General features: G+C 38.2%; 1 protein-coding gene across 3 annotated transcripts in view; it reads right to left on the bottom strand.

Annotated features, from left to right (window-relative positions):
• Positions 1–2,414: 2,414 nt before the first annotated feature.
• LOC118410167 (major facilitator superfamily domain-containing protein 12-like) overlaps positions 2,415–12,489 on the bottom strand; it is a 12,735-nt gene continuing 2,660 nt past the window's right edge. Inside the window, exons 2-14 of one of the 3 annotated variants that reach the window (XM_035811702.1) lie at positions 11,947–12,339; positions 11,463–11,670; positions 10,417–10,534; positions 9,907–10,029; positions 9,483–9,575; positions 8,512–8,604; positions 8,260–8,352; positions 7,656–7,823; positions 7,094–7,197; positions 6,487–6,525; positions 6,110–6,237; positions 5,357–5,482; positions 3,241–3,350 (exon numbers count right to left, since the gene is read on the bottom strand). In XM_035811702.1, coding sequence (XP_035667595.1) covers positions 5,391–5,482; positions 6,110–6,237; positions 6,487–6,525; positions 7,094–7,197; positions 7,656–7,823; positions 8,260–8,352; positions 8,512–8,604; positions 9,483–9,575; positions 9,907–10,029; positions 10,417–10,534; positions 11,463–11,670; positions 11,947–12,232 — 1,545 coding nt within the window. In that variant the 5' untranslated portion in view covers positions 12,233–12,339 and the 3' untranslated portion in view covers positions 3,241–3,350; positions 5,357–5,390. Of the gene's footprint in view, positions 3,351–5,356; positions 5,483–6,109; positions 6,238–6,486; positions 6,526–7,093; positions 7,198–7,655; positions 7,824–8,259; positions 8,353–8,511; positions 8,605–9,482; positions 9,576–9,906; positions 10,030–10,416; positions 10,535–11,462; positions 11,671–11,946; positions 12,340–12,489 lie in introns of all 3 variants that reach the window. The other 2 variants (XM_035811701.1, XM_035811703.1) reach the window with 2 other exon arrangements.

Here is a 12,489-nt window from a genome sequence, read left to right as displayed (position 1 = left end):
GAACCTTGGAGCCCTATATTACAAGAGGGGGCAATTCAAAAGACAGCGTCGGGTGGTGTGGAGCGGAAGACTGTCTTGAAACTATTATGTGATATTTGAGTAAATATTGCTCATTTTGTGTTCCCGGCAACACAAGATTGTGGACTAGAAAATACATGATAAATATATACATGACATCTTTCATGCAATATTTCACCCTTCTTCCACCTTTTTGCTTCAAACTGACGAAGAAGTACGGCCTGGGATGTGGCCAACAGGTAATAGTCAGTACAACATGAACAATCGTGGCTCTCGCAGAGCAACAATGGAGCGTCCCTAGTCCTTGGTAAGGGTACACCATGTTCGGGTGAAAAGGCGCGAGCACAAAGGTGGTTGTGGACCAGAGAAAAGTTTAAGCGAGAATGTGACGTTTGCTAAACACGTTCCGCGGTAGTTTTTGTCAACACATTACGTCATGTTACAACAATGCAAGGCACAGGTTAGAGTGCTATCAAAGTTTTAAGGGACAGTCCAGAATGAATCAAAAGGGTGTGCACTCACGGTATCATTTGTATGGCCAGAGGATTACATTTTCTTTAAGACTTACAGTTTCTATGGCCAGGAATACACCGTATTCTGGCTCAGATCTGCTCTAACTTCTGTATCATTTCCCCAGTTTCTACCACATCATAACATCTCATTGCGAAATTATTGGCATATTAAAGACAGACAAAGGCATAGAGATAGCTCACTTTACAGTAAATATGTCAGGAATAAAATCATCATCACATGAAATGACATCATAGCATGTTTATATAACAAATGTTGACATGTTCTTAGTTGCTAAATCAAAACAGCAGAAAGATGCCTCCTATATCACTATAATATCAACTATCAAGCAGTAATTCCATCAGGTGCCATAATACTGTCATATGAAAAACATTGTTATAGAGGCCTTCTCAAGACTGTCTTTAACACCTAAAATATCTGAGGTGTTAATACCTCAGGATTACTGATGCTGGATTTGTACATTCAATTCATGTATACTTCTCATGTAGCAGTATTATGGCACCTGGTGGGATTATGACTATATATGAGAGATACATGTACTAACTACTGTTGTAAGGTATATTCTGGCCAGCAGCATTGTAAGTAAACATATATTGAATTCTAATGGATATTTCAAATATTTCAAAATATGACAGATCTTCTCTGGTAAAGTTTAATACATGAATGCATAAATATATATAGCTGACGTTGGGCACAGATGGGTTCAAATTTATGTTTGATCTACTGGCTTGTCTAATTTCCAGCACTATATAATTGGCACTGTGTACACCATGGTTTTTAACTGAGCAGTGCACTAGTAAAATATTAACTATTGAGTCTACAATTTCCTCTCCTGTATCTTATACAAACTGTGTGCACCAGTCATAAATCTGCTATACATAATGCTATATATGGCAAGAAATCGGACATAGAAAAACATGACCCATTTCAGAACTTTACAAATAACTTTACACTGAAGAATACAGCACCCAAGGGAATTCAATGTTTAGGCAAGACTAATTTGAAAGGTTATGTAACCTCCTTTTCTTATGCTGTCCTAGACATTGTTGTCTTTATACCAAATCTTACGTATTTTATCTTTCAGGCACGGGTCATCTATATACCACAATCTACGTTCAACAACGGAGAAATGCTCCGAGAAAAAGACATTAGTTACATCTTGCAGACACAGGCTCTCCCATAAAACAGAGGTCCTGAGAAAAGAAATATTTCCAAACCTTACACTTTACACTTTACAGACGCTTTTATCATAAGCACACAGGCCAAGCGAAAAAAAAGAGGCTTATTTCCAAATCTTACACTTTACACGGACACGGCTCATTAACCACATTACAGGCTGAGAAAAAAATGGAGGCCTTTCCTAATCTTACACTTTACACTTTACAGACACGGCTATCTTAGCACACAGGCCCTGAAAAATTCGAGGCTCTTTTTCCAAAGCTTACATTTACACTTTACAGACACGGCTAAAGTAAAGTTCTGAAATGGGTCATGTTTTTCTATGTCCGATTCCTTGCCAGTACTGCATAATGCTTATAGCTGGTTGCCTAACATAAGGACAGCCACCTAGAGGGAGGAGGGGCCAGTAACAGCCCCGCACAATGGAGTTTGTGTTACACAGTCTACTCCCAAAACATCAAAGTATGTATTCCACAAAATGCACATTCACGTCTACCTAATAACCTGAAAAGGTATGTGCAGGATTCAGAATTAAACAAAATTCTACACAACATTTACATGTACTAAAGATTGACATTGTTCAAAAGCTTTAGATATTTACGTAATGTATGTTACATTCATTAAATTTTGTTGGAAAATCATAATTAGTAAAATATCAAATGTACACAATAGTTTCCTCCATGGGACAAAATGGTTATGGCAATGTCCTTGCAAAATTGCACATGTAATCATATGTAGGTACTACAAATTTCACTAAGCTGACCTAGGCAGCATACATAACAAGACTGACATATAAAAGCTGATCCAATTAGAGAAATCTTATTGCCATTACTGTTTGACTTGTGCAATACTCAGATTTCTTTGATAACTTGGTTCTTATTGCTTTCTTCCAGGCATGAGAAAACATTTCCTATTGGCTATTCCTTGTTTGGAAGGTATCTACGCTATTGGCCTCCATTAGGGGTGGGTACTGGTACAGAAACTTCAGGTACAGTTCAGTACAGATGTCTTGATTGTCCATTTCACCACAAATGAATGTGCCTGGTGGAGTATCTGATTCCCACTGGCATTCTAAAATCATATATTCATGAAACAAGGCTAACTATCATTGTGCGTTTGTCTGAAATTTGGTAGAAATGACAACAGACTCTACCTTTTTTTCATGCGGATGCCTGCCGATATCATCTGTCCATTTTCTGATCAGTCCAAAATCTGGTCCACTGATTTTTTTAGGTCATCTACATGTACCAGGTCCGACCTGGTGGGCTAGCAAGACTAGAAATGCACAAAAACTGGCATTTCACAGGCCAGTGACACATATTTTTTCAATGTCCAGTTATATCCAATATAGTAATCTCCCTATACATGTATAGACTTTATCTAAACCAGTAACACTTGAGTAATAAAACAATATAGCCCTTTTAATCTGTTTCAAAATGAATGTCTTTGTATTACATGACAGACTCAGCTCCAGAAGATGGCATTTATACCTTTAATCCCTGAAAAATTACAGGTAAAAGAGAGACATCAGTGTTGTTCCTGTTCCACTTGTGTAGAGTTAACCGCACCATAATCCACTGCTACATGCTCTGCACTGTTGTCCAGCTGACGTTCTGTGATGACTGATCAAATGAAAATGAATAGTAAAACAGCTGATAATCAAATTGCTCTTATTTTGGTAGTGAAAAAAGAGAAATCAAATTTGAGAAAAAGGTGTGATACATGATGATGTAAATCAAATGCACAGTAATGCAGTGATAGAAAATTCAGTAGTTCCAGCCATCTTAAAATTCTAAATGGATAATTCCCTTTGAAAAATTGTTTCCAACTAATACCAGAGGTATATCAGGCTCCACATGTTGCTGAAAATGGTAGATATTGGCCAAATAGACATACAACACACCAGAGGAGTTGGCACGCCCTCCCTATGTCACTAACTACATTTGTGTGTGCATGTATAGTTTTGGGCCAGTCAAATTCTCTGGTGTGTGTACTTGGCCAATTTCTACTATTTCCAGCAACATGTGGAGCCAGGTAGAGGCTATAGCATGTGACAGGCAGCTTACCATGAGTGCTATCTATTGCACAACAGAATGCAATGTTCCAGAATAGATTGATTCTGACTGTCAATCACAACTATCAGTTCAATCCATGACGGCATAGCAATTGGCAGTTTGACCGCAGAGAGAGTGTGCAGCATGTCTGTCAAATATTTGCATTTTTCTGTTTTTATGCTGTATATTTACACATTTTTACCAAGGTGGGCGAGGCCATGGAATTGACCTATTCTCACATATTAGATTTTTAAAAGAAAATTAGAGCTTTATGCTCTACAAGTAATGTTCTTCCAGCTGAGTTCACTGTATCAGCTGAAGATATGTTGCAATACACCCTATTCTAAATCAGTTTTTATTAGTAGAAAGATTTCAGTCTAAACTTAAGCTAGGATGGATGGAGATAGCATGACCAATTGAAGAAACTACCAATTTATAATTTTTTTAAATGAAATAGTTAGAGTCGATTCCAAGTCACCACGAGGGTTGCCATCATTTACAAATGTTTTCAATTGTTTTCAATTATATGTCCAGGAGATTTTATACTTTTGAAATATTTCTAATGCTATTTGAACTTTCTTAATATTTTCCCCGGTCTGTAAAACCTTTGAAATATTCACGATGTGGAACAGAATACTTCTAAGAATTTGTAAACAATGGTAACAGCATTTTGCCATTATTTACCATTTTCTACCATTTTTTGTAATATTGGGTCTGTGGGCTAGGAGGAAAGCAATTCACACATCCTTTGCAAATTATGGTTGGGTGTCATGTCAATAGCCTACCACAAAGGACCCACCAGTGCCCACCAGTGAAATCTAAAAATATACCAGGCAGACAAAAGGGGCTAACTTTTATGGGGCAATAAATGAATTCTACCATTTGGCAAGGTTTACCATTTTTTGTAAATATTTCTAAAAGTGAAAGAATCCTGCAGATGTTTGAAAATTATTGTAAATAAAGAGATTTTCGTGTGATCTCTTTCAAAATGTTTCCAAGGTATTCAAAAGAATTCAAATAGATTCAAAATTCCATATTAATTTTTTTGAAAAAATCATAACTGTTGGGGCTTAGATATTCTTTTATTCAAAATAATTCCAACTTATTACAATTATTGTCTAAAAACCCTCATGGTGTCTCGGAATGGTCTCTATCTGCACATAATTTAGTCCCCAAGCCGTGCATGTATCTATGAGTGTCAATGTGAAAGCATTGTTCACGTCCTATTATACTGCCCGACCTACATCTAGGGAAGGGTGAACCTTGTCTACAAAACTAGTGTGCTCCATCCTCAAGGTTCACCTTTCCTGTCCCAAGGAACTCTCAGAAATATTTTGATTTTAAGGTGAAACAAAACTTGTATTGTCAATACCAAACATTTCAATTTGAACTTTTCTACGTATAAATCCTTCACAATTTTAAGCGTGATGTTGTTTTACTTTCACTTTTTTCAAATGCTCTATTGCCATTTGTCATTGTAAGTTTTAATTCTAAGTTTGATGTAGAGTTCATCATCACTGTGTCTTCTTATGATTAATCTATAAAAAAACAAATTAAACAAAATAGAACATTACTTGATTGTGTTTAGATGCCTCCTCATGCATTCTATCACACCTCAGAGTCAGAACTTTGGCATGTTTGTTGAAGAGTCTCCACTTCACCTCCATCAGACTGTTGCATACTTTTTTCATGCATCACACCTTGATAGAAATGACGCCCATCCTCTTTGTTAAGAAAAGTATACTAGGGCCATGCAAATCAAGTTACTTTGTCAAACTGTTTGTTCTAAAACAGAATTGCACTAACTGCAATATTTTAACTACATTTAGGATGCTTTACTACCTCTATATCTAGAATAGTTACTACTTCTACTAGTACTAATGGACAGGAGTTGTCTGTGAGTGTGAGGCTGTTTTTTTCTTCCGAACTATTTACTGTACTTAGCAACATTGTTTAGGTATAAATTGTATCAGGACGTATGTAGGGATATCTAGAAACTCAGCAGCTTAAATTTCTTCTCTTATGTTAAATAAATAACTAAAAAACCATTAAACAATGGTAATTTGTTCCATACCAAGTCACAAAGACTCGTGATGGCGTTTTGCACATTTCAACAAGAAAGAGTCAGAAATGTGGATGTGAATTTAGATACTGTTAGGTGATAAGGAAGATGTCAATATGATTGGCTTGAGATGACCACCACCCCACCGGGAGCAAACCAAAGCTAACAAGGCTGGACTCCAGGCTATTGAGAAGATTCATGGATAAAAATATCAAAGCATTAGGGCACAATAAGGCAAGAAAGCAGATAGATACTGATGACATACCTTCTGTTTTGATGCCTATGGGTTTAAAGATCATGGTTGCCAATACCAATAGAGCAAGTAACCCCACGCCTCCTGGCACAAACACCATAACCTCCTGGTAGTATGACTGACAGGCATCACAGCACACACTGCAGATCAAGATGGGACAGTTAGAGGGCAGTACCATTAGTGGGAAGAGACTTTACATAAGGCCATGTTGATTTGACACATTGACTAAATGGATGACATCAATAATCAGCTGTTTCCAAAATAAAAGTTTTTTCAAGCATACTGTAAATAATAAGATTCACCAAGCAGCTGCAAAATGTGCGAATATATGACATGAATTGCAAAGAAAATATCAGAAATCTCTGAGACAAGGAAATTAGTTGCCTTGCCTTTCTGTTGAATCACATGGTGCTTGCTTACACATTGTACTGTAAAGGATCACAAGGATAAGATTAAATCAGACAGTAAGGAAGCTGGTTGCCATAGCAAGATAGCAAAACAAATTAGATCAAATCACTAACTCTTAGAAATTAAAAACAACAAGCAACATAGATTAGACAACAAGTAACACAATAATCTTGGATCATGATTTTGTTAGATAAACTGAACTCCATTTTGACACATCAGACAACAGAGACATAATGAATTCCCTCAATAAGCAAACATCTATGATAATCCTAGTTAAAGGACAGCATCAGAAAATTTTCAATTCATTATTTTCCAGTAGTTTACTCGCGTTTACCTTGGCCCATAATGCATGCACTGCAGAAAAATCATGGTAGTCTTTCTTGGTCATCTTGGCAAAACACACGCAGCTACTGGTATGTCTATGTGGATAAGTGGTCACTGTACACATTTGTGATGTTTGTGTCAATGGGGAAATTATGTTAGGAACCATCAAAAAGCAGTCACATTAGCCAGATGGTCTTTATGTAGAGGTAGTCCTAACGTCAGTGCCTAATGTACAGATTTGAGTACTTGCTAGACAATACTTACTTCTCGTCTGAGCACGGATGTAGTGTTTGTACTAGAGTGACAGCCAGCCCGTTGGACAGTTTGTCAGTAAAGCTCATTGCTCCATACACAAAAGCACCACTTTCCTGCAAAAAGATTATAACGACAGAGACTGAAAAACATCCTTGTTCAACAATTCAGTCAGACAGGCCTGAAAATGTTCACCCAAAAAGTATCTCATGCCACCTTTCTAACAGCAATACATGGATGCCACATACTATTCACAGTTCCTTTTTTAACGTTTAATTTTTTAAAATGTAACAGATGACAGGCTGAATTAAAGCTCTAAATGAGAATTATGTAGCTCAATGTGAAAAATGTTGGTTAACATGAAGAATAAATCCACTGTATCTACTTTACACAACATTATTGAATATGTAATGTTACTGGATGAAGTTCTCAATTAGAATATGTAATGTTATTGAAATTTCAAAACAAATTTTCACAGGTAATGTTACTGTATTAGGTTAACAATTAGTGTGTACAGTTGCCATGTTAAAAACCAGCTGATTAATAAGTTAAGGCCCTTTAAGTACTAACTGACCAGGTTTTCGCCTATAAGATCAGCAGTCATGGACAGGGACGTAACCAGAACAGTGGAACCCCCGACACCAAGCAGCACAGCTGCTCCGTAAACTTGCAGTCCGATGTTGGGCACCCACATCCAATCACAGGCAAACAGCACACACATCACTCCCAGGAAAAATGTCATCTGAGGGAAGGAAACAATACAGATGTCAGGAATCTACAATAAAATCACCACAATGACTTGGCTGAGTATCATATTTTGAACACTTTCTACCAGACAAGGAAAGAAAAACAGCTGCTGTATAGAGGTACGTATGGTTAACTGCAAGATGAGTACTCTTCCTGGCAGATTTTTGTCACCCTGGTCTGAGCATACCCATTCCCAGCACATTTTGGGAATGTCTTAAAATTGTGATATGCTGTTATTTGCAGGCCTAGAGAGTCAATAAAAAAACAAAGCATAAGTGCCAGTGCCTTAAGTGGTAACGGTAACCTATAACATGGACAGTAACTTGGCAAAATGATGAACTGTGTCCTTACTTAATCGGTATCACTTGAGGAAATGCCATAAACATAGTGGTATTAAGACAGTAGACGTTACTTTGACAGGTGTGCCTTACCTTCCTTCCCACTGCTTTGTTGACTGCCTTCATGGCAAAGGAAGACAAAAAGCCACTCAAGTACGTGACCAGAGGTATGGTTGCAATGTAAGCCTGTGAAGATGCAAATAAAACATAAGACATTCAAAAGAGAACATAGAAGACAATCCACAGTCTATAGGCATAAGGATCTGTAATGAAAAGGTACAAAGACACTATATCTATTCTTTGTATCTGTAGAAGTGATAAAAAGGCACTTGTCTGACGGCCTACCTTGTCCAAGTTGAGAGTGTCCGTGAGGTAAAGTGGCATGTATACTTGTGACATGTTCACCATCAACCTTGTGCACATGTATAGAAGAGCCACCTAGCAGCAGAATATTGAACATACAATGAAAATGTGTAAGTAGTACAACTGTGTTGGAATTGATACACTTTCAAGTTAAGGTTCAAAGGACAAGGAGTTCCAGGCTGTTAGAAACTCACCTACTGACAACCCTACAGTAACTGTTGCTTTTGCCAAGGTTATGTTTTCTTTAGAATGTATGTTTGAATGTATGTTTGTATTGTATGTATGTTGTTTAGCACTATAACTCAAGAAGCTATGGATTGATTGTATGTCGTTGGGTCATGTCCGATCGAGAAAAGATCTTGGACCCCTGGCAGCTTTCTTTTGTACTGCAGCAGAACTTCTGGTTTTGATATTTTGTGTTCTATGCAAGCTGAGGTCATTATGTTTGGGTGGTAGACAGCTCTTGTGCTTGGAAATAAGAGACATAAGTTCGGGCTTTCTTTTTAACTGGAGGGAGCATTTCTGCTGCAGACTTTCAAATAGGCTATGTTGTGTAGGGGTGAATGGATTTTAATGATGTTTTACAATTAGGTAACATGTTGATGACCAACTTAACACTGGCAGCATTCATATAGTGCTGATTGACAGAAATGTCATACTGTATGTAGCTTGGTTCAAGAGGAACATTAATTGAGAATTAATGAGAAAATTGTATAATTACTTAGTAACAAATGATGGCATACTCATAGCAGTGCCACATGTAGGTTAGATAAAAGTGAATACCACCAGGCAATAGATTATGTTAATTGTAACATATTTGCATGATTGATGATAAAAAAATATCTTCCTGAAGAAGGATACTTGCAACATGCCATTTTTATCGTTATCCAGGTCTGTCAGAAACTTCATCTTGCAAATATACCATATGCAGTCTTAATGCAGTGTGTGCTCACCTGGTAAAACTGGACCTCTTTTAGCCAACATTTCCAGCTCATTTTTTTTCTCCTGATTTTCTTCTTAACAATGAGTTCATTTTCTTCATCCTCCTGTAAACAAACATCATTTCATGGTTTAATCCATATTTGTTACTATATTGCAGGATAGGAAACATGAACACAACTCAACGTTGTCTAATTCTTCATAAACATAAAACTTCACATGATAATTCTAACATCTTACCAAAGCATGTAACACCAACTAGGAACAAGATATAGGACTTCTCTGTTTCCTTCTATAATGCTCAGTTGTTATGTAGGCTCTACATTCTAGTTGCTATGTAGACTCTACATTTTAATTCTTTCCTTTCTATTCTATTCAACTATTGAAGGATGATTATATCTGTCAATACAGCAAACAAAAGTCTGATACAATACGTACCTGAATGATAGGTTCATCCTCTGTCACACTCTCTGCTCTATTGGGCCGGAGTGGTTCCTTAGTTCCCATGTGAAAGATGAAGGAGAATAATAGCCCAATACCGATGGCAATAAAGGCAAGGTTCTGGAGGAAAGAATTTTAAATATTAAGACATTAAAACTGGCAGGAATATCAAACAAGTTGGAACATTTATCAACAGTTTGAATATATCTATGTGTACAGTTAAAGTGGATGGGATATTGATTTTCTAAATTTCTAATAACTACTAACTGACTACTAGTACAGATGGCAGACCATCAGTTCAAGACATTTTTAGCAGCACTTAATCAATTGTGCACATAGAGCAACAAAGTACAGACTGTAAACATGCATAAGGAAGTTGAAGCTATACATTCAAGTGACAATGCAACATCATCAAGAATCAAGAGGCAAACAAAACACAACCACTGATGACATTTTCAGTATTGCTACATCATAGTACCTGATACTCAAAACTATATCCAAACTTACCCTAAATTCATCTGCATCTTCAGGTGAAAGGTCATGATGGTTGGACCTGTCCTCTAAACCAAGGAGCAACCAGGCTATAGCATACACTGCCACATTCGCAAGTACTGTAAACGCATACCTGAGAAATCATCAAAATTAGCAATAATCAGTTTGGATTCCATATGGATCTACATCAGGCAGTTAGGAATCTATGCTGGGGAATCTCTCCCAGCTGAGGTTGGTGGGGAAGATTGTGACCTTTTTCTCATGTCCCCCGGCCGTGTTGTGTTTGCAGTGGAATGTGCTTTTTTTTTTTTTTTTTTTTTTTTTTACTCAATGGTCACCACGTAACAAGGCCTGAAGGCCACTCAAGGTTACGGGTTACATGATTGGAACTGTAACAGCAACTCTTCGCTCTAGGTCAGAAACATCATGATTGAGATCAGCCCAATTTCTCACTATGAGTGAGGACTAACTGAGCCAATAGGCGAGGCAGGGGTTACGAGGGCTGCTCGGGAGATTCCCTACCCCTATTTTGGCCGGAATGGTTTGATCCGCTCGGGTGGATGTTCGCACATGTGGCGGGTTCTTTAACGTGCATAGGGTATGGCTCTCCTCATACACGGGACCTCCATTTAACGTCCTATCCGAGGGACGACTCATTTTTCACTTGAGTAAAGTGAGGAAAGTCGTATAAAGTGCCTTTCCCAAGGGCACAAGACCGGCAACACAGCAAGCGGATTTGAACCGGCGACCTCTCGGTCACGGGCCGAATACACTACCACTGTGCTACGCTGTCTTCTTTTCCCATTACTGCACTGCCGGTTCGACTAGACTTTAACAAAAGACTGTGTTCCTAGATCTTTGATGGTCCTAGTTTGGAAGAATCAAGTAACCTTGACAACTTCAAATTTTCAAAAACAAAGGAAACCCAAAGTGGCAAATGCACAGAGCAACGGCAAATTTAGAGAAGCCTCCAATAGATTATCATCACGGGCCAATAGAACACATGGAAATACAGTTTTGGCTGAATTTCTCATACAAAGTAGTTTAGTAACAAGACAGACCTGATAGCATTGAGTTCCACTCGCAGTGAGGGGCTGCTGGCCAAGTCTGGAATGAGTGCCAGGTGGGAGATCTGTGTGGACGCCCAGCCAAACTGAAAGATGACTACAAACGGTGCGTAGTAGATGAACTGTGCCCAGTCTGGAGACTTTGAACAGGTGATGCACAGGTTGAAGATGAAGGGAAAACTACATGCTACACACACTGTACCTGTGGTGGGACAAGAGAAAATGTGAAACGCTCTTCCAAAGTATTGAATACATGACCTATTTTTAACTGATTAAGTAGTTACCCTCAAAGCAGTAGTTTTGGAGTATATGATGTTAACGTATGTCAGACTCTTTCTACTGTTTTAACATTTAGTCTTTTCCAAAAATTTATCATTTGTACTGGTACATGACATGCAAAAATGTTTCCTTTACCTTTCCTAGCTGGGCATTTTGTAGTACATGATGGACAGAATCGTATATGTTAGTAATATCTTACCTACGAGGTGCCAGATCTTCCTCCTTCCATACCCACAACCACTTTTTGTTCTGTCTGACTCGTATCCGACAAACGGTGTACACAGGGCATCGCTGACTTGTCCCACCATGAGCAGCTGGCCAGCCAGTACGTTAGAAAAGTTGACAACCTTGTGGAAGTAGACCAGGAGGTACGAGAACCACATGGAAGCACAGAGGTCATTCAGCATATGGCCAACACCATACGTAAAGCGGCGAGCACGGGGCAGACTCCTGTACCCATGGCCACGTGGTTGAGGTTCGGACATTTCTTTCTGTTGATGATTTGCTCTTTTAAGCACCGAGTCCTGGAGATTTGAAACCTCACTTGAGGAATATGTCCAAAAGTTTTAGTCAAGTATGTCTGGTAGTCATCCTGTAAATGAAAAAAATCTTCATGCAGTCAAATTGTTTCTGTCACCTTGCAAGTAGTAGGGTCACATTTAAAAAACCCAGGGCCTCACTGGGCTTTTTGCAATAACGAAAAATAAATTGTCCAGAAATATACACATATTATTCTTAGCCT

The sequence above is a fragment of the Branchiostoma floridae genome, chromosome 2, assembly GCF_000003815.2.
Source record: "Branchiostoma floridae strain S238N-H82 chromosome 2, Bfl_VNyyK, whole genome shotgun sequence".
Lineage (NCBI taxonomy): Eukaryota > Metazoa > Chordata > Leptocardii > Amphioxiformes > Branchiostomatidae > Branchiostoma > Branchiostoma floridae.
This window is presented reverse-complemented; position numbering and strand designations above follow the sequence as displayed.